At 42.7% G+C, this 22,563-nt stretch overlaps 2 protein-coding genes across 2 annotated transcripts; both read right to left on the bottom strand.

Annotated features, from left to right (window-relative positions):
* Positions 1–815: 815 nt before the first annotated feature.
* LOC129729285 (uncharacterized) lies at positions 816–1,861 on the bottom strand. The gene is made up of 2 exons (XM_055687797.1): positions 914–1,861; positions 816–833 (listed from the first exon to the last, which is right to left on the bottom strand). Exons 1-2 carry the CDS (start codon positions 1,859–1,861, stop codon positions 816–818), a joined length of 966 nt encoding a protein of 321 aa, XP_055543772.1.
* A 536-nt stretch (positions 1,862–2,397) lies between these two features.
* On the bottom strand, positions 2,398–3,765 carry LOC129729284 (uncharacterized). The gene has a single exon (XM_055687796.1). The coding sequence runs from the start codon at positions 3,763–3,765 to the stop codon at positions 2,398–2,400; it is 1,368 nt and encodes a 455-aa protein (XP_055543771.1).
* Positions 3,766–22,563: the final 18,798 nt, after the last annotated feature.

Below are 22,563 nucleotides of genomic sequence, written 5' to 3'. Positions count from 1 at the left end.
GGACAATGATCTCCATACCCGGGCACAGGACAAGCTATGGTTATAACAATCCGCTCAGTTCCTGCCTAAGAGGCTTCAATGACGTCAGTGATTTATTCGACTTTAACTTAACCAAAAATAGTTTTAAAAATAGAATTAAAAACATAGCATAAGACAAACCAGTCTGTACGATATGATCGAAGACGATGAACAAATAAACAAATAAACAAATAAACAATAATACGACCCAAACGCCACTGTTGGGTGGAATATTCTCATCGCGCAGCAATACTAAGGATCCCAGCTCGATGTTTACTACTCCATCCTTACATTTCTGTCGAGTTTGTAGGTTGTGTAAGTAATCGGTTGACCATCTTTTCGACAAGTGATCCCTCATCAGTTGGATATGTTGCCATCTAGACAATCTATCAACCTTTTCATTTTCATATGATGGTTCCGGTATAGCCGTACCAACTCTTCTAATTAAAAAATGTGATGGGGTAAGTGCGTCAATATCGTTCGGATCGTCCGAAAGTGGTGTTAAGGGACGGAAATTCATTATGGCCTCAACTTCAGCCAAAAAAGTTGTCATTTCCTCGTAAGTTAGTTTTGTTTCACCTACAACTCTCTTAAGATAGTATTTCATTGTTTTCACCCCTGCCTCCCAGATTCCTCCAAAATGTGGACTTCGCGGAGGTATGAAATGCCATCTGATGCCATTAGAGCTGCAATAATCGTAGAGTTTCGTTTGCATCTGTTGGTATTCAAACATTCCACGCAATGCTGCCAGTTCATGGTTCGCACCAACAAAGGTCGTTTCATTATCGGAAAAAATATCACTGGGGTAACCCCGTCTGCTCACGAAACGTTGGAGAGCACCAATAAATGTTTCCGTTCGCAAGTCCGTCACCAACTCCAAATGCACGGCTTTTACCGCCATGCACACAAACACAGCGACATACGCCTTGTAGAGTTTTAGCTTCCTTACACCTTCTTTGAGGGTAAATGGTCCAGCATAATCGATACCCGTTTCGGCGAACACCGGTGATGGTGTCACACGATAACTGGGAAGATCACCCATGAATTGATTCACTTGTTTTGGATTTTGTTTGAAACATCGATAACAGCGATTGACAACTTGCTTGATGATCGTTCTTGCACCAGTCGGCCAGAGTTCTTGACGAACAATCGAAAGAAGACCATTCGGTCCCGCATGATAGTTTTTCACGTGTAAATACCGAATTACCATTTCCGTAACTTCATGCCTTTGCGGCAACAAAATTTGGTGTTTGCCTTCATATGGAATTGCAGAATACTTCAGGCGACCACCAACTCGTATAATACCTTCAGAGTCCAAAAAGGGCGCAAGACCTGAGAATTTATTTCGCTTCGTTGATCCTGTATTAAGGTCCTTTAGTAAGTCTTGGAAAGATTCTTGTTGCACCAACTTATAAATAGTGTGCGATGCTTCTGTCAACTCTGCTACCGAAAATGTTCCGCTCAGCTTTGATTTTGTTCTAATAATTGTGATAAATCGCAGCACGTACGCCCATGCACGGCGCAAACGCCTGAAATCACTAACACGTTTCCAGGTAAACGGTGGCTCTTGCTGCACTGCAGCCAGCACATTTTTTGTAACTTGCATTTCAGGTAAATCTTCATCAGCTAATATTTCTACTGTGTATAGCTTCGGTGTTCCAGGATTACACAGCTCCGGTGATCCACTCCACCAAAGCTGATTCGTTAGTAATTGTTCGGGAAACTGGCCTCTCCACAATGCATCAGCCGGATTGTTTTCCGATTTCACATACTGCCACTGATAATTCTGTGTCAATTCTAGAATACAGGCTACACGATTACGTACAAACTCATTCAATGACATTGGGGACTTTTTCAGCCAACTCAAAACTATCTGAGAGTCTGTCCAAAGAGTAATACTATCGAAGTTCATTTTCAATGCTTGCACTGTTTTCTGTGTCAATTGTGCTAATTTTCGCGCACCACATAGCTCGAGCCTGGGTATAGTAACTGGCTTCAAGGGGGCGATGCGAGACTTTCTGCAAACCAATCGTATAATGACCGAACCATCAGCAGTCACACTTCGTACATACAAACAAGCACCGTAAGCTCGTCGAGACGCGTCGCAGAAGCTGTGTAGTTCAACTCGATGTGCATCGAATGGAATAATGCATCGCCTTTTTCGTATATTCCGAACCGACACCAACTGCTCACGAAAAGTCAACCACATCGTCAATTGTTCTCCAGGAAGCTCGTCGTCCCACTCTAACTGCAAACGCCATAAATCCTGCATCATAAGCTTAGCCAGCGTTACAATCGGTCCAAGGAAACCCAGTGGATCGAAAAGTTTCCCTATTTCAGAGAGTACCTTCCTCTTTGTTGGGTTCGAGTGTTGGCTTCCTAGAGGAACACAAAATAATCTTCAATAGGGTTCCAAATAAGACCTAACGTTCTAATTGCATCATTGATATCGCAGCTTTCGAACTCCACTCGTCTTTCCTGAAGCTCCTGCGGTTTAACATCCAGAACTTCTGTACTATTGGAACAAAATTTATGAAGGCCGAAACCCCCACGATTTAGTATTTGCTTCAGTTGACAAACAATTTCGATCACTTCAGCAGCCGTCCTAGCTCCGGTTAAAAAATCGTCGATATAACTATCCTCCTTGACTACGCGAGCAGCCTTTGGAAAATCTTTCATCTCGTCAGCCGCAAGTTGCTTAAGGGCTCTAGTAGCCAGATACGGTGCGCTAGAGCAGCCGTATGTTACAGTTGACAATTCAAACGTGGCTGTCTCACCTTCGTTGTTCAGCCACAAAATTCGTTGAAATTTTCTATCAGCTTCGTGTATTTGTACCTGGCGGTACATCTTCGGGATATCCGCCGTTAGTGCTATTTGTTGGGTGCAAAACCGCAATATGATTGTAACCAAATCATTCTGGACAGTTGGACCTACTTGCTGTGCATCATTAAGTGACACACCCGTGGTAGTTGCAGCTGAAGCATCGAACACGACTCTTAACTTAGTCGTGGAGCTAGAACTTTTGTAGACGGAGTGATGTGGTAAAAAATAACACTTTGCTGGTTTGTCATTAACTTCCTGCATGTGACCAAGCGTTAGATATTCTTCCATAAATTTAGTATACTGCTCTCGCTTTTTCGGATTCCTTGCAAGGTTTGACAAAAGTTTTTCAAAACGTCGCTTAGCAGTTTCCATAGAATCACCCAAAAGATCCTGTCGTTCATTGAAGGGTATTCTCACAATATAGCGACCATCTTTGCTACGACTGTGTGTCGTTTCAAAATGTTTCTCTATAGCTAACTCTGCTGATGACTTTGTTGAAGCTGTATAACATGTCTCGAGTTCCCAAAAACGAGAGAGGGTACGATTGACATCCTCATAGGTACTGTTTAACTGACAAATTCTTTTCGAATATCCTAGCCGATCTAGTTTTACCGGGCCGCTCACAACCCATCCAAAAGCAGTCTCAGCCAATGTGGGAATTTCCACTCCTATTTTCATTCTTCCTTTCTTTAGTATATCGTAATAAACCTCGGCGCCAATAATCATAATATCAACATCAGAGGGATCATTAAAAGTCGAATCTGCAAGCTCAACTGCCGGAGGAAGCGGCCACGAGTGCGTCTCTACCTTACCTGTTGGCAGTTCAGTGATTTTTGGTGTCACCAGAAAATCGAGCAGAAGAGAAAACTCCCCATTTCGGGATGATACCTTCGTTTGTATAACCTTGTTCGTAGTTGTTTTCATATTGTTTACCGTGCTGGATCGAAACCCGTACAGTATCGAAATCCGTACACCTTGATTTTTTTCTTCAGTTTTAAGCTTTATAAAAATGAAAATTCATATGATAGTTACATGTACATGTCCGTTGAGCTGTTGGCCTTCTGTTAAAATCAACTATGCGCCAGTAGGCCATGAAATAAAAATATTAGAAATGAAAAATCAATCGTGAATCGGTTTCAGTTGTCATTTCGTTGTATCGTTAGAGAATTTACCAAGGAAATGTTCTTCAGATAAAAACGTTTTTCAAGTGGGATATAAGTGTTTTACTCTGTGAATCTTTTTGAAATTGATGGAAAAGGTAAGTCTTTGTCATTTTCGAGCTGTATATTGTCTGGTGAATAGTGTAAATTGTATTTATTCAACAAAAACTGTGCCGTACGGATTTTGATCCTTGTTAATTGCTTGAATCGAAATCCGTACAGCGTGTGTATCATGCATATATTGTTGAACTTTCTTATTGTTTTCAGCATATAATGGGAGAAAACAAGTATAAATATACGGCAAACAATTTTGAAGAAGCTGTGACTGAGGTGCGCAAAAGAAAGTCGTACCGGGAAGCTTCGAGAGGTTACGGCGTTCCGGTTACTACAATAAGGGGTGCCGCAACGAAACGCTACGAAAATTGCACTATTTCAGCTGATATAAAAAATTTGAAAACCGTGTGAAACTTCAGGAACCAACTGATCCTCAAAATATATTTATTCGTAAATTTAAAGATAAATTATAAATAAAAGATATTCATTTTTCACTTTGATCCTGTCACTTTTTCACTTTGATCCAGTCTATATCGCGTGTGTGCGGATTTCGATTCAAAAGTGTACGGGTTTTGATTTAGACAAAAAACTGTGTACGGATTTCGATTCAGAACATGTTCTATTTAAACATGATTTTTTCGAGTTTCAGAGTGATTTTAATCATTTTGCTTGAAAATAGTGATAAAATTTAAGTAGACCTTTAAGTAAACATGTCACTTTAAAGCAATATGATTTCTTGATTTTATATTGACCGTCGAAGATTATCATGTGCTTAGGTGTACGGATTTCGATCCAGCACGGTAGTCCGCAGATCACGATCGGTGGATTTACAATCATCGGCTTCATATTTAACTTCGATGCTACATTTTCGGTAATAACATTAGATTCTGAACAGCAATCCAGTAATGCTCTACAGGTAATAATAGCATTGCCAGATCCGGACTAGCGTTCTGCTAGCGGGAGCTTTTTAAACTCAACACATCTGTAGATTGAGTGTGCACCGGAACAACACCCGCAACTATCCTTTTTGGTCTGCGTGAAAACTTTCGTTTGCTTTGATTTCATCGCTGGCTGCTGCTGAGCTGGTTGGTTACTTAACTTCAGTAAGACGCGACTTCGTTCCTTTATGAAATCGAGCAGATTACTGAAAACAGGTAATTCCTCACGCGACAAAGTTGATTCCCATAGCTTACGAGACTCTCGATCCATACCTTTGCAAATAATGTTAACTAACATCATTTCCGACAGACCTTCCACCGGAAGATCCCGATTTTTCAACGCATCAACATGTTTCACGCAAACCTCCAACAATTTTCGCAGTTCCTCACCGTTCTCCTTTGTAACCTTCGGCAGATCCAAAAGAGCATCGATGTGTGTGTCTATGATTAAACGTTCATCTTCGTACGCGTCTCCCAACATTTTCCACGCCGAATCGTAATTGTTATTATTTATAATATCTTGATCAATTTTTCCAGCTGCGCTTCCAATTAGTGAATTCTTGAGATGATAGAGTTTAATTGCTGGTGACTCGTTTGGATACCGATTCATAATAGTCGGGAACATACATTTAAACGAGTACCAGTTTTCTTGTTTTTTTTTTTTTTTTTTTTTTTTTTAAGGTGGCGGGGAAATCTGCAAACAGACACCTGAGAAGAGAACTCAGGGTGTGGGGATGAGACTAGGGGAGAGATGCTGGGGTAGTTACACTCACCCAGGCACCTACTGATCCCTGTCCCGACCCACTAAAACCCCTCCAGTCTCCAGCCCTGGTCTTCCCGGAACGACGGTTAAGTATTGCGTCGGGGAGTGGCTTTTGTGCGTGATGCACCCTCTTTACTCTTATAACCTCCTAGCTAACTACCTGGAGACTGGTAATTAGCTACCACTGGCGTGTTGGTGGTTGACCCGCCACACACGTTGCAGCTCCAGAACAATCTGAGAGGCGGCCGCACAGACCGCGTTCCAGATGTCCGGGTCGTCGCACATCCTCCGGACTAGATTGTCCGGAGTAGTGCCAGGCCCGCTCACAGCCATCATGTTGCTCCTCGCTCTTACGAAACGGGGGCATACGAAGAAGACATGCTCAGCAGTCTCCTCCTCCTCCACGCACTCGGGACACATGGGGGACACCGCGTGTCCGAACCTGTGCAGATATTGCCTGAAACAACCATGGCCTGACAGGATTTGTGTCAGGTGGAAGTTCACTTCACCATGTCGTCTCCCGACCCAGCCGGATATCTCCAGTATGAGTCGGTCTGCCCTTTGTGGAGTTGGACCATTCCCGCTGCCAGCGGAGCCTCGAGAATGACCTTCTGGTACCTCGTATGCCCCTTGTGTCACGTTGGTCGAAACACTCTCTGTCCTCCTTGATGGCGATGCTGATAGGCATCATGCCGGACAAGACACAGATTGCATCGTATGACTCCGTACGATACGCACTCGCAACTCTCAGGCACATGAGCCTGTAGGTACTTTCCAGTTTACCACGGTAACTGTTAGTACCTAGCGCTCTGGACCACACTGGCCCACCATACCTAAGTATGGACGAAACCACGCTGGCAAGAAGTCTTCGCTTGCTGCCATAAACCGCTGAGCTATTGGACATCATACGAGATAGTGCTGCAATAGCCGATGAGGCCCTCTTACAGGCATAGTCGACGTGACTCCCGAACGTGAGCTTGTCGTCCACCATAACCCCCAAGAGCTTCAGGGGTCGCTTCGAGGTGATGGTGCAGTCTCCGACTCTGACCACCGCCTGTTGCTCCGATTTACGGTTGTTCACAACCGTGACCTCCGTCTTATGATGCGCGAGCTCCAGTTTCCTGGAGCGCATCCAGTCCTCGACCTTGCGTATACAGTGCGCGGCCGTCAACTCGACCTCCTCGATAGACTCGCCGTGAACCTCCAGCGTTATGTCGTCTGCAAAGCCGACGATCACAACCCCTACAGGGAACTTGAGTTTCAACACTCCGTCATACATGACATTCCACAACACCGGGCCCAGGATAGAACCTTGCGGAGCTCCTGCGGTAATTGGGACGCACTTCTGACCCTCCTCCGTGTCGTAAACAAGTATTCGATTCTGGAAATAATTTTCCAGAATCTTGTACAGCGACACCGGTACATGGATGCTCCTGAGCGCGAGCGCTATGGAGTCCCAACTGGCACTATTGAACGCATTCTTCACGTCGAGCGTGACGATTGCGCAGTAGCGTATTCCCCTTCTCTTGCGCTGGATTGCTACCTCCGCCGTCTTGATGACGGAAGAGATTGCGTCCAGCGTGGACCTGCCCTTCCGGAAGCCGAACTGGTTACTTGCCAGACCGTGTACACCCTCCGTGTACCTCACCAGTCTGTTGAGGATGATCCTCTCAAGCACCTTGCCCGCGGTGTCCAGCAGGCAGATAGGCCTATATGCCGATGGGTCCCCTGGCGGTTTCCCAGCCTTCGGCAATAAGACCAGTCTCTGCCGCTTCCACCTGTCCGGAAAGAGACAGTCATCCAGGCACCTCTGCATGACTGCCCTGAACAGCCCGGGGGCCGTTTTTATCGCCAGCCTGATCGCCAGGTTAGGGATACCATCCGGTCCCGGTGCCTTGCTCACCTTTAGGGATTTGGCGATCACGAGGAGTTCCTCATTCGTAACTCTTGCCTCCTCCCCTGCCTCGACACGGCTGTCGTCGCTCACGGATTGGATGCTCGGCAGGTTGGCCGACCATCTCTGGTCTATGTCTGAGATACTGGAACGTATGACGTGAGACTCGATCGCCGGAGGCCAAGGACTTGGCTCGTGGCGTGGAAAGAGTCCCTCGATGATACGCTCCAGCATCGCTGGTGATCGCTCTGCAGGTGCCAGCGCGCCTTTAGTCTTGGCCATTACGATCCTGTAGGCGTCACCCCACAGATTTGTATTGGCACTCGCACGTAGCCTATCGAAGCAGGCCCTCTTGCTGGCCTTTATCGCACTCTTTAGCAACGATCTTGCCGAACTGAATGCCGCGCGGCGCTCTGTCCTCTCTTCTTCGTTTCGCGCACGCTGCATCCTCCGTCTTGCACGGAGGCACGCACTGCGAAGGTCGGCTATCGCGTCCGTCCACCAGTAAACCGGTGGCTTTCCATTCCTAGGTTGGCGAGTCCTAGGCATGGTGGCGTCGCACGCCCGCGATAGCATAGCAACTAGTTGGTCAGCAGTCGGGCGGAGCCAACTGCCCCCCTCGCGCTCCCTTCTCATTGCCTCTTCGAATACCTCGGCATCAAAGTGCGATGTCTTCCACCCGCGAACGGTCGGAGTGTTGGCTCTACCCGTCGCTTGCCGCCTCTCGTTGTTGTCTACACTAAAACAGACCGCCTGGTGGTCGCTATTAGTGTAGCCATCGTCTACCCTCCAGTTCTTGATCAGTCATGGGCTGGAGAACGTCACGTCGATGATCGACTCCGCACCATTTCTGCTAAATGTACTTTTGTTCCCAACGTTGGCCAGATCTAGGTTGAGCTTTGCAAAAGCCCCCAACAGGATCTGGCCCCTCTGGTTCGTGAAGCGACTTCCCCACTCAACAGCCCAAGCGTTGAAGTCGCCCGCCACCACCAACGGCGTTAGGCCCGTTAGCTCCATGGATAGGAGGTCGACCATCTGGGTGAACCTTTCGGTAGACCAACGTGGCGGAGCATAGCAACTGCAGTAGAACACTCCGTTCACCTTAGCAACTACGTACCCTTCTTCTGAGGTTGAGACAACCTCCTGAACCGGGAACTGGTTTACCATCAAACGTGGGTCATGGCACTTGTGAATGAGGAACTGTATTTGCCGTTTGTGTCCTAGCTAGTGAATCTGACACATTGGCATTCGGTGGTTGGGCTCTCCCAACATCATTTTGCTGAACGTTTGCAATCAGTCTCTGTATTTTTACGTATAATTTTTCATGTAACTGTTCAAAAATTAAATATTCGTTCCTTAAATCGATCTTCTCTTCTCTTTTAACAATACCACTGATTTGTGTATGTACGGTATCAAATTCAGCGTAACATCGGCGGACCGATTCAAGTTGTAGGTTCAAGTAGTGTATGTTAAATTCGGTTGCTTCAGCAAGTGAAGTGTGAATTCGTAACATTTTTTCCTTAATCAAATCTCGACGACCAATTAGATTCTCTAACATCTTGTCTAATTTCTGTTGTTCCATCTTCAATTGTTGAGCTTTTTTCTGTACCGCAACAGAAAGAAGCAGGTCCTGATTCGATACCTGGTTGGACTGACTATTCGATGCTGATATATCAGATCCCGTTAAAGCAGCAAGCAGGTTTCGTCTGGGGACAACATTTGCGCTGGTCCGCGGTGTCTCAAAGCTATTCTCGATTGGCTCGTGATCGGTATCACTAATTTCATTCATTTATTTTCACTAAATCAATGACCAATTCGTCTTCATGTATCACTAGTTCTTTGTTTACATCTCATTCAGTTCTTAATTCAAATTTGCACTTCCACGTATTTAGGAATCGGCAAACTCGTCATATGCAACTAACAGCAACGTAGAATTTCGCACACGGTACGAATCAATAAAATTCCCGACGCGTCGGGTCTTCAAACGACTTTGCATTCATGCGAAGGATGATGCAATCTTATATCGAAATGTAATCACTTTTCTAAAATTATTCGCTCAAACCATCGATAATACCACGAAATGTCCACATCCGGTTCTGGAGGACCAAAATGTACCCAAAAGGGACAATAAAAACGGTTCCGGACAGTGATTTTCTCGGTGGTAAAGAACGAGTAACACAAGCCTCTATCTTATTCGAAGTATATTTCCGTTATGATCTCTTTGTTGTAAATGGTGTACAAGAATTAGAAAAAATACACTGAGAGAAAGTGGACTGTAATTAATCGCCTTTGCGTTCAGAGACATTATTGAAAAATTGGTAAATAACATCGATAGTCTAGATCATACCGAGCAACCAATCACTACCTCTATTCCCAAGTGCAGCCGACACTAACGGATACAATTGATCTGACTTTGTAAACGATTTGGTGTTATTGTTGTTTTACTTTCCTTGCCATTCCCTATTCTTCTAAACTTCTTCCTCTCTCCAAATAACTGACGAAACCTTGATATAAAAGGTACCATTCGAACATTTCACCGCATCATTTTCATTCCAGAACTGAACCGGTATCATACGCACGCCATCGAATTGAATTTCTCATTCGTGCGTTGGCCGCAGGGATACCAAATGTGCATATTTGTCTGCGAAACGCAGATTTTTGGAGTCCGTGTGCAGATTTCTAGTGATTTGCAGATATTTGCAGTTTTTCCACGATTTCTGCAGATTTTTGTCAGAGTCTCCTTATATTTGCGCAGATTTTCTTAAAATGTGTGCAGATTTTTACAGACTTTTGCCCGCCTGAGCGAAATTTTTTCGGATCACGGGTAGATTTTTTTCAGATTTCGAGCACATTTTTCCGGTTTTTCGAGCAGTTGCAGACATTTTTCAAAAACATCTGGCATCTCTGGTTGGCCGGCAAAGCGAACGGTTCTTTCTGAAGCAGCAGAAAGCGGTATGTGACAAAAATCAGTCGCTTATAAAAGCGCACGCCATCGAATTGATTTTCTTGTTCGTTCGTATGTATGAATTCCTATAGCACGTGTGTGGGTACACGCCAAATTCCCGAAACCAGATTCAGCAATCTTTAATCGTTCTCAGTACTATTCATTCGAATCCTCTGTTTTTATTATATGTAGTAACTTTCAGATGCAACTTAAATCAACTTTTCAAGTTCACAAATCAATAAAAATATCATCCATCCAATTGTTCGATTATTTCAGCTGTTTATTCATGTTATAAATGAATTATTATGAACATTGGTTGAATAGTCAACAACAGATGCCTTGACCGAGTTGTTTTGATATTTACGGTTTTTAGCCACGGTTAACAAAACTTGATACTTTTCTTTATCTTTTTTTTTATCATTTATGTCTCCTGCCAGCCCTAGTGCTCGTTCTGCGCGATCGTTTACTACATGCAAGTTCTCGCATTTTTCTTCAATTTTTATGTACTCAATATTGTTGCTCCAATTCTCAGGGTATTCTTCAAGTAAGGCGTTTCGAAAAACTGGAGCGACTGGTCGGTGACAAAATCATCTAACTGATATTCCGGTTTGAAGTTTTTCACTCTAAACGTATTCTTGCCATCACTCGGTTTAGAAAAGTTTACGAGCATTTTTCGCTTTATATCGTTACTGACCGCGTTGTCGAGAAATGAGACATAACGATGTTGAAGAATGTTTTCAACTGTATTTTGAACGCACTTTGCCCTTGAATCGCCTTTGCATGTTTTAAATTATAATTCTGCTTCATTCGTTTGCACTTTTCCACTAACTTCAAAATTTTTCTCACAACGTTTCGTTCAACTTGGTGGGGGAGACCGGCCTGATTCCAAATCGCAATGACCTCTGACGCAACAATATCAGTACTCTCAGAAACTGATTCTTTTATCCTCACGATTAAATAGGTAGAAGCTTAATACCTCTTGTACAGAAGGAAGATGTGTCTTGGACAATTTCTTTCGGAAAGCGCTTGTTAAAATGTCTTTTTTAACTTTAAGTTTGGGCGACATCGTTCAGGCTTCAAAGAACGATAAATACTGGTTAATCTGCAGCGCCTACTATGTATATTGATACAGATTCAAACAAACAAATGTCGCTAAGCAGTCGTAGTCAAGAATGATTGACTCGATGTTCCATACACTGAAGATTATCCTATTTTACAATATTCTTTCCATAGAAAAACTCGAATAGCTCAACAACGATTCAAGATAGGATTTTTGTGTCTTCTAGGAAGTTTTTCCTCAAAAATTTCCCATCTTTATATGGTATAGTATGGTTGCTAGTGTAATGTTTAGTCCACTTTGTAAAGGTTTAATTTCAGAAAACACCAAAATTAAGAATTTTCAGAAGAGCTAAAATATTTGTAACAATGAAATTTGAGCCAGAAAAAGTCGAAATATTTTTTTTCTTTTAGTTTAGACTCCGTAGAATGCGCAAAAAATATATTTGGGTTTGGTTTTACAGGATTTTTAAGTGATAAAATTAATTTAAAATAAAAAAAACCTGAAAAAATGATTTTTTCATAAAACTCAAATTAGCACAACGACTAAACATTATCCAAAGTTGTCGCCATACAAAAGTTTTTTTGCTAAACCATGACCAATCATTTTCCGGTTGAGCCCCCAGATTTTTTGACAAAACGTTATTTTGGGACACCCTAATCGACATGGACCTAGGCGAACGAAAAAGGACAACGATTATTGAAAATTCGGTACTTGGAATGTAAGGACTCTACTCGAACCGGCACGTGCACGTATCCTGGCTAGAGAGCTCCAGAAGGTGAAAGTGACACATTCTACCGTGACGTTACAACGTTTTGACTATTTTGTTGACATCATTTTAATTCTAACTTGTATTTTTTTCATGAAACCCTTTGATATTATTACAGATTCGGAAAGTAGACAAAATTTCCTATAAGAATGATGTATAAGATATTTGTTTACTTTGTTTATATTACCTTGGGGAGTAAAAATGTAGCGTGACGTTACAACGCGCGAGAAATTGAGGTGTCGGGACTTTCCTTACAAAAGTCAAAAACTCTGCTCTGTTTGGAATTTTATAACAATTTCTTCTTCCACGATTTGATAACAAATAATAATCGAACATTTTGCCATGTTTAGAGTGCCTATAACTGGTAATATCTATATTTAAGAAGCTTTTATATTTCGTGACGTTACAACGCAAATTTTTTAGCAAGGGGTATTCTCACTCCGTTGTAATGTCACGAAAATATGAATCAGTCGATATCCATTATTTATCACATATTTCTTAGACATTTTCATATAAAATAGTTCAATACATGATTTTATATATTTCCACTTCTACTTTATGCACTTGGTTTGTAGGGTTATCCATAAACTACGTAGCAAATTTACTTTATCGTTTAATGTTTGGGCATGCAGAACCAAACTTAAACTTGGAGATTTTCAGTGAAGGAATGTGAGTTATGAACAAACCAATTCTTTTCGTGAGTGACATATGTATCATAAATATTCTCAAAAGTGTCTTATATGACATTATGAGTAAAACATATTAAATTTATTTTTATTGTAGTTTTTTCACAATGTCTAAGTACGTTAGCAGTTTACTCAGCATTTATATTAAAAACAAGTTTACAAATGTGTCCTTAATTCCAATAAATACAAGAAACCTTTCAAAAATTATAATAAAAACGCAAAAATGCCGCATTTTAGCTTTTTTCGCTCCCGTAATATTCCCTTGATTTTTTAAAACTCACACTACTTAATCAAGAAAATTCGAGTGCATTTTTGCGGCTGAAGATTTTTTCATCTAGACTTGCCCCAAAAATAAATAGCTGGCTTATTCCACGATTGGTCGTTCAAAAATGTTCTTCTCGTCGTTAAATGTGGTCCCGTAATTGCGATAACCATCACATTCGGAAGATTGGCTTGAGCGATGCGGACGAAGTATTCATTTCCTTAATATGGTTACCTTGCGTCAATAGTTTTTCTCTTAGGGAACATTCGCATATTACGTAACGCGGAAGTTGACAATTTTCAATCCCCCCTCACGCAATGCATTGTAATGTAATATAATAGAATATTATTAGAATTTTTCAGAATGTAACGTTACTCATGGATGACCCACAGTTTAATAATTAAAAACATTAATCCATTTTACAAAATTTATTCTCTGTTATATGACATATGTAACGTGAACTAATTTAGACGCATCAAGTATGTTATTAAACATAGACGAACATTATATAAGGGGAGAAAAAAAAATTCGTGACGTTACAACGCAAATTAAACCCGGTTGTAACTCAAGTTGTATTCAACCTAGCTGCGATCTTTTAGTATGAAATTGAAGGTATTTTTGAGTATAAAGAGAAAACGAAATATTACTTTGATTAAATGTGAGGAGTTTCCATGAAGTAAAAAACTGTACTTTTTTCGTGACGTTACAACGCTAAATTACCCCTGTTTCCATATTGGCCTAAGATCAACATATTTGAAATTTCACTTCAAAACCCTTAAGGCATCGAATAAAGCACTTATTTCACAGTCATATAACATAAAAAAATATATTATAAATACTTACTCCTGATCATTTGTAGCCATTTAAAAAATATGTAACCAGAAACGCTTGTTTTTGTTAATTTTACTTGAACTTTGCAATTAGTTTTCTACAGTTTCTTAAACACTATAAATTTGACATTTACGTTTTTGGAAGGTTCAAACACTATAGAATCTAGGAAAAATATTTACATTGCTGAAATATGCATTTAAAAAATTGGTTTCTTGGTGTAGCTTCGTAGAGAATGTGTCATGTGGAGGTTGTTGCCATACAGGAGGTGAGGTAGATCCTATTGCGAGCACTTCATTTAAGTGCCACATCTACTACAGTGGCGGCGTGAAATCAGAAAGGAGAGTCGGTTTCGTACTCATAGGGAAACAGATGAAGCGTGTCATTAGAAGGAGGCCGATCAGTAACCGTATATGCGTGTTGAGAATTGAGGGCAAATTTTTCAACTACAGCCTGATCAATGTGTACGCACCGACCAACGATAAACCCGATGAAGAGAAGGAGGAGTTCTATGAGCTCTTGGAAAAAACGTATAATGAATGCCGAGGACAAGACATCAAAATCGTCATCGGGGATGCAAATGCGCAGGTCGGGCAGGAGAACTCTTTTATCCGCCCCGTGATTGATAGAGGAAGCATCCACTCTAGTACGAACGACAACGACCTGAGGCTTGTCAATTTCGCTGCAGCCAGGGCACGCTGGAATATTCGTAAGCACACCTGGAGACACCCAAATGGAGAGGCCTACTCTCAGATCGACCATGTTCTGATTGATGGTCGACACTTTTCAGACGTTACAGACGTGAGGTCGCCCTTACTAACACGCAGAGAATCCTGAGTAAGAATCCCCAGGATACCGATTAACACAGTGACGGAATCGTGAAAGGAATCGCAAACACGATCCGGAGGATTCCCACTCACGATTCTTATTCAAGAATCCTAGAGCCATATACAGGGCATTCCTGAGGATTCTTTTTGAGGAATCCTTTTCAAGGACGCTCACGAATCCAATGTGAGGAATCCTAGAGAATCTATGCGAATCGTATGTGTTCGTCCGGGCGTTTAGAGGACCAAACAAAGAGGATACAGTTGAATATCCAGCGACTATCAACTGGAGAAGTGGCTACAGAGTACCTGCGGAAGGTGAGCGGTGAGCGATGAGCGGATCGAAGATCAAGTTGAAGTTAGCCTGAATGAACAGTGGAAGCATATCCACAGTGCAATCAGCACCACAGCGGGAGAAGTGTTGGGTACATTTGTGACAGCCACGTCCAAGGAGTGGTTTGACGCTGAGTGCCAGCGAACGACTGATGAAAAGAACCGCGCCAGAGTTCTGTGACTCGTCAGAGCGTAGGAAGATACCGGAAAGCTAGAGCTGCTGAAAAAAGACTCCATCGCCGGAAGAAACGACAGCATTGGGAGCGAATTCTTGCAGAGGCGGAAGATTGCTTCTCTGGGTACGATGCGAGACGCTTCTACAAGAAGATAAATGGAATCAGGAACCGAAACGTGACAGCCCCTGTCATGTGCAGTGATAGGAAGGGAAACCTGATTACCGATAGAACGGAGGTGGCCAGGCGTTGGAAGGAACATTTTAGTGTGCTGTTGAATGGTGAAGAATACAGCGTAGTCGAAAGGAGCAGGATGGCGCTTGAGGATGATGGCAAAGCTGTGGACCCACCATCTATGGACGAGGTTAAGAAAGCAGAGAAAGAGCTGAAGGACTGCAAGGCAGCTGGTAAGGACGGCATTCCAGCCGAACTTTTTAAAGTCGGAAGCGAACAGCCGTATCGTGCATTACACCGGATCATGCTGAGAGTGTGGTCCGATGAAGAATTGCCTTCGGACTGGTTGGAGGGTCTCATATGTCCAATCTACAAGAACGGCCATCGCCTGGACTGTAGTAATTCTCAACACAGTTTACAAAATTCTCTCCAGTATTTTGTTCCATAGACTGAGGCCGTTGTCGGAGACCTTTATGAGCGATTAGCAATGTGGTTTTCGAGGGTGCGCTCCACTACGGACCAAATGTTCACCCTGCGACAGATCCTCGATAAATTTCGAGAACTCAACCTGCAAAGGCATCATCTGTTCATAGACTTGAGGGCAGCGTACGATACAGTTAAGAGAAATGATTTACAAACTTATTGTTCAACAGCGCATTGGAGGGTGCTGTACGGAGGGCCGGCGTGCAAAGAAGCGGCACCATTATTACGAAGAAACCCAAAAACCATTGCCATACGCACGGCTACGTATCGAATTCTTCATGATGATTATACTTCGTGAGAAATTATCTTTCGTATTAATACATTTTACACAGTCCACTAGAACTATCTACAATCTGCTTCCTAACACAAAACTAATTGGGAAGTGCTTCGTTATCGTTACAAAACCCTCAAAATAAACACACATTCCAAACAAGCCACACGGACAGTGTTTTACTTTTAACCCCAGAATGTACGCTCCAGAGTTGACCACAAACGAACCTTGATGAGCACATTTCCCACCCCATCCCCCTCTTTTCGGTAGAAACTTTTGTTCAAATAGTAAACACCCACACTTGCATTCCATTCCAATCTACGGGGAAGCACAGGATAATCATAAGATAAACAGCTCTGTCCGCTTGAGTAAATATGCATATTTCACGTTGAATGCAAGCACGAAAAGGACGAAAAACTAAGCTTCCCATTTTCTCGCTATAACCGTACATCATCATGCGAGGAGTAGGTACTGGGTAGTAGTACTTCACTGAATTAAATTCAACAAAATGCAAAAATAAACGAGAGAGTATTACCACACGGACACGTTCCAGAACCAGCCGAACCATGGACTCATGAAGTAAGCGACCGGAAAGGATAAACTTCACATGCCGAACGGTCTCTACCCCCTTCCGGCCTTCACCCGTATTATTTTCAGTAGTGCAATGATAATAACACAGCCGGGGTACGAGCGTTACGGTGGAGTGAAAGACGGGAGTCAAATGCACGAAATAAAAGCGACATCATTTCACGAAATGGTGCAGTTTCAGACCGGAACACCCTTCGAGCGGAAGGAAGTGGCTTGGCGAGCGAAAATTGATACAAAAAAAAAGAAAAAAAAAAGTAAGTACATTCGGGATGCCGGCTACCGTCGCCGACTGGAAGGAAGTGAGTAGATTATAAATGCGGTGCCGTGAAACTATTCTCACTTCGTCCTCGCGCATCCTCTTCTGCTATCGTCGTTTCGGGGTCGGATTTTATAGTTGTACATCGTTCAAGATTATGCTCGTACGGAAAATTTGTGAAAATGTCGGAACGCTCTCTGCCCTGGAAGAGGGAGGTTTGGAGTGTTGATTTATCATTTTTCCCACACCTTGCATGGTAATTTTTTTTTTTGCAGTTCACGTATATTCGAATGGAAATGGGATTTTGTTTTGTGCATGGGTTTCACACGCTTGTCACAAAAAAAGTTGGTTCAAAATAAAAAAGTGTCCCCGCTCTTGGATTTATAACGCGTATAATTAAAATAGCTAACCAAAATGCGACTGAAAATGATAAAAAATTACAGCGTTTCTTTATAGTGCCGTAATGTTTATAAATTATATTTTTTTATCCGCGGATTGCGCATCTTTATAAAACAACATAAATTGTCGTTTTCATGAGGAAAAAATTTAAAAAAAAAAACAACTGAAACCATTCTATTTGCGTTTTCACCAACTGCGAAAAACCCCTGATGGACATGAATGCCAATTGCAAATATAACAATTCGGGACTGATGATAAAAAAATTCAATTAACTTTCCTCTCGCCGACAGTCGCGTTCATTCGCGGCCAATATCAGCGGAAGTTATGCATGGTGCGTCAGGACAGGATACACGATATGCAGCCTCTCACTCGATGTACCCCACGGTCAATAAATAATGTACAACTGTGTTGAAGTTTTTCAAGTAGTATTCAAGCGCGACGCGCTTATTTTAATGATGTTTTTGCTTATTTTACGACAATAATTACCCCCACCCAAAGCATTTTTGTTCACTAAATGAGACGCGAATTAATTATTACCCCTCTCTTACCACTTCATGGTAGTAAATCTTATTTTTATTAACTATTATAATCTTTAGAGTACTCCAAACGGATTTAAATGAAACATCCAGTTTCCTTTATTATGTTTAAAGAGAAACTTTTTTCCGTGGAAGCTTCTGCCTACAAATTGTTAACCTTCAGTCTTATCATTCAGGAGTCCTTAAACTCCCGAAACCCCTGTAGCGGCTGGTAATGCGAACTTTATTTTTTTAGATTTTCTTTGCTCATTCTTATTCTTTCCGCAGAAGCATCCTTGCCAAAAATCTATTGATTTTGAATCATCGACTGATTTCTTCAAAGCTTAACTATTTAGCATAGGATTTTCTTGTGTAATTCTTAGTAGATGATATCACTATGGCTCTCGCAAATCGAAAGCTTTTCTTTGGTGGACATTGCGATTGCTTCAGAGACTTGTAATAAACTAGTATTTTATCTACTATTGAACAACTATAGCAATCGAATCTGTACGTTATCAAATGATGTCAGTAGTTTAGAGGTATGATTTGCACACCTCATTATCAGTTTTCTATCACTCCGAACTGTTTTGCAACAAAATAAGTCCAGTATTGACGGTAAAAGTTCCTAAAAACAATTGTACAGGCTAACGCATGTTATCCTGTCCCATAAGAACGTGTTGGAGCATAATTTGCTAAAGCTTGTCTCGTTTAACTGAATCATACGCTATCTTGAAGGTCATAAACAGAGCATGAGTTTGCACGTTAACTATTCTAAGACTATGTATAATGAAAACTGCACTGATAGGCATGGGCCTATACTAATTATGGCACTCTTCGAACACACAGGAAAAAAATTATCATTAGATGTGGAACATAAGCTGTCGTATGTCCTCATGATACTCAAAAAATCAATCATTGTCATGGTTTAGACCCATTTTTGGTTCATTTCCTAGATCAATAACGTCCCATAGGCATAAACCAGTTCTCATAACCCACAAATACTTATTAGATGTTGTTGATTAGCCAGTGTCCGTACTTTCGGATTTCGTTCGTATTTTTTTTTTTTTTTTTTTTTGAAACAATCTTATAAGCAAAAATGGGGAGTGTTATGCCCCGATTACACAGCAACCATTTTTTTGCCTTGGCTTCTATGTATGATTTATTTATGTATTTTGACGTAGAAACAAATTCCTCCGAGTTTGAACACATTTCACCTTAAGGGGCAACAGTGGCGCCATTTTGTTTTTTTCGAGTAATCGGAAATTTTCGATGTTTTTTCGACCCCATTTTGTTTTGAAGCCAAATATCAAAATTCTAAGAGTTTGTCCACTTATTAGCATTTTCTTACCTATCTTTAAAAAACAGATCTTGAATCGGACAAAAACTGAGCTCGAAACGGTGATTCTACGAAAAAGGGTTTGGCATGGTTTTAGTATATTTCACCAAGCGCACTTTGAGTCTCTCTCACACTCTTGATATTACATTAAACAGATTTCAAATAAGTTAGTCGAACGTCAAGATAAACCTAACGAACAAACTCTTAGAATTTTGATATTTGGCTTCAAAACAAAATGGCGTCGAAAAAACAGCGAAAATTTCCGATTTCTCAAAAATTCAAAATGGTGCCACTGTTGCCCCTTAAGGTGAAATGTGTTCAAACTCGGGGAAATTTGTTTTTGCGTCAGAATACATCAAAAAATCATACAAAGAAGCCAAGGCAGAAGAAAAAGTAATTTTTTGTTACACTGTGTTATTACTGCAATCGAGTCGGTGGCCCTTTTTATACTGGACAAATTAATCCGTCCGTCCGCTGGTTGTTCGGCCCAGACTTTAAGATAAACCGATGGATTGCACGCATTAGCTGCTCACTCCTGGCTCTTCAAAGTTTGGCTGAGAGCCCGTCCTTATCAGCTGCTCTGTTGTTTTCACAAGCTTCCCTAACCTCATTTATTTATTACAAAAGTTCATATCAATGGACAACGTAATCCTAATTCCCTAACAAATATAAACCTCATCCAAGCTTGAAGGATCCAAAGCTTCTCTAGTTCTCTCCTGTTTCTGTCGACGACTTTATCCTCTTCGCCGTTCAACAACATCTCGCTGTGTTTTTTAAGATAGCGGGGAAATCCGCAAACAGACATTTGAGAAGAGAACTCAGAGTGTGCCGATGAACATGAAACTAGGAAAGTGCTGGGGTAGTTACACTTTCCCAGACACCTACTCGGCCTGTTCCGGACCCACTAAAATTCCTCTAGCCTCAAGCTTTAATCTTCCCGGAACGACGGTTGGGTATCACGCCGGGGAGTGGCTTTTGTGCTGGATGTACCCTTTTTACTCTTATAACCTCCTAGCTAACTACCTGGAGACTGGCAATTAGCTACCACTGGTGTGTTGGTGATTCACTCACCTCACACGTTGCACCTCCAGGACAATCTAAGAGTCGGCTGCATAAACTGCACTCCAGATGTCCGGGTCGTCGCACATCCTCCGGACTAGGTTGTCTGGAGCAGTGACTGGCCCGCTCACTGCCATCATCATCATCAACGTGGGCTTGGGCATACGAAAAAGACATGCACAACAGTCTTTCGCATCCACGCACTCAGAACACATAGGAGACATCGAGAATGACCCTCGTGTCACGTTGGTCGAAACATTTTCTGTCCTCCTTAGTGGCGATGCTGATAGGCATTATGCCGGACAAGACACAAACTGCACTAGCAACACTCAGGCACATAAGCCTGTAGGTATTTTCCAGTTTATCACGGTAATTGTTAGTACCTAGAGCTCTGGACCACACTCGCTCACCAAGCGTGACGATGGTGCAATAGCGTCCCCTGGCGGTTTCCTAGTCGTCGGCAGTAAGACCAATCTCTGCCGTTTTCACCTCTCCGGTAAAAGGCAGTCATCCAGCCTGGTTGCCAGGTTAGATATTCCATCCGGTCCCGGCGCCTTGCTCACCTTAAGGTAGTTGGCCATTACGATGAGTTCTTCATTGGTAACTCTCGACCTCGACACGACTGTCGTCGCTCAGGGATTGGATGTTCGGCAGGTTGGCCGACCATTTCTGGTCTGTGTCTGAAATACTAGAACGTCGTACGTGAGACTGACTCGGCTGCCGGAGACCAAGGACTGTCTTCATGACGTGCAGAGTTCCACGATGATACTCATTGTCTCTTCGAATACCTCGGAATTGGCTCTACCCGTCACTGGCCGCCTTGCGTTGTTAGCAAACCGACTGGGGGTTGCTATCGGGTGGCCATCGCCTACCCTCCAGTTCATTATCAGTTTTGGGCTGGAGAACGTCACGTCGATGATCGATGCCGGACCATTTCTGCTGAATGTACTTTTGGTCCCAGCGTTGGCCGGGTTAGGATAAGCTTTGCTAAAGCCTCCAACAGGATCTGAACTCTCTGGTCCGTAGAGCGACTTTCTTACTCAACAACCCAAGTTGAAGTCGTCCACTACCACCACAGCATTAGGCCCCTTAGCTCCATGGATAACTGGTCGACAATCTGGGTGGTGGAGCATAGCAGGTGCAGTAGAACACTCCGTTCACCTTGGTAACCGCGTACCCGTCTTTTGAGGTTGAAACAACCTCCTGAACCTGGAACCTACTTTTCGTGCATATGGCCGCCATGCTGGACTTAGGGGCCATCCACATACCACGTGGACAGCTTTGAGGGGGGGGGGGTCGGCTAATGTCCACGGTCCATACAATTTTTTTAGAATTTATATGGACAGTTGTCAACGGAGGGGGAGGGGGGGGGGTCAAAATAGTTAAAAATCTGTCCTCGTGGTATGTGGTTGGCCCCTTATCCGGAAGCCAGTTACCATTTCCGGGAGGAAAACACTAGGGGTCCGATACGATAGGTTTTACGGGATAGAGACCCATGCACCGGGTACCACCTCGCCGTTTCAAGCCGCTGTCGTACGACTTTACTAGGGGAGCTAGATGTAGGTGCCAGCCTAGAAACGTGGTACCATAACGAAGTCAAACTCAAGTCCGTTTTCTACGCTACCAGTTGTCATAATTGGGACCTTACTGGCATCGGACCTCCTCGCAATGTTGTTTCCAACGCATGACAACCAGTGTCTCATCTGTTATCAGGTTTGCTACCCTGTTGCACCTGACAGAGATAAGGATTGCCACCTCTTCGGGTCTCCCCTCAAGGTCTCCGGGTCTGGGGGGTGATCTCCGGGCCTGGAAGGTAGGTAAAAGCAAAATTTCTCCGAGTAAGCGAAATTATTTTCAACTCGGTCTGGAAACGACATAAGTTTCAAGTCCTATGCACCTAATTGCCGGAAACTCAAGAATTATGCGAAGTATTTTAAGAATTTTCGGCATCAATTG

Source organism: Wyeomyia smithii, chromosome 3 (genome assembly GCF_029784165.1).
Source record: "Wyeomyia smithii strain HCP4-BCI-WySm-NY-G18 chromosome 3, ASM2978416v1, whole genome shotgun sequence".
NCBI lineage: Eukaryota > Metazoa > Arthropoda > Insecta > Diptera > Culicidae > Wyeomyia > Wyeomyia smithii.
This window is presented reverse-complemented; position numbering and strand designations above follow the sequence as displayed.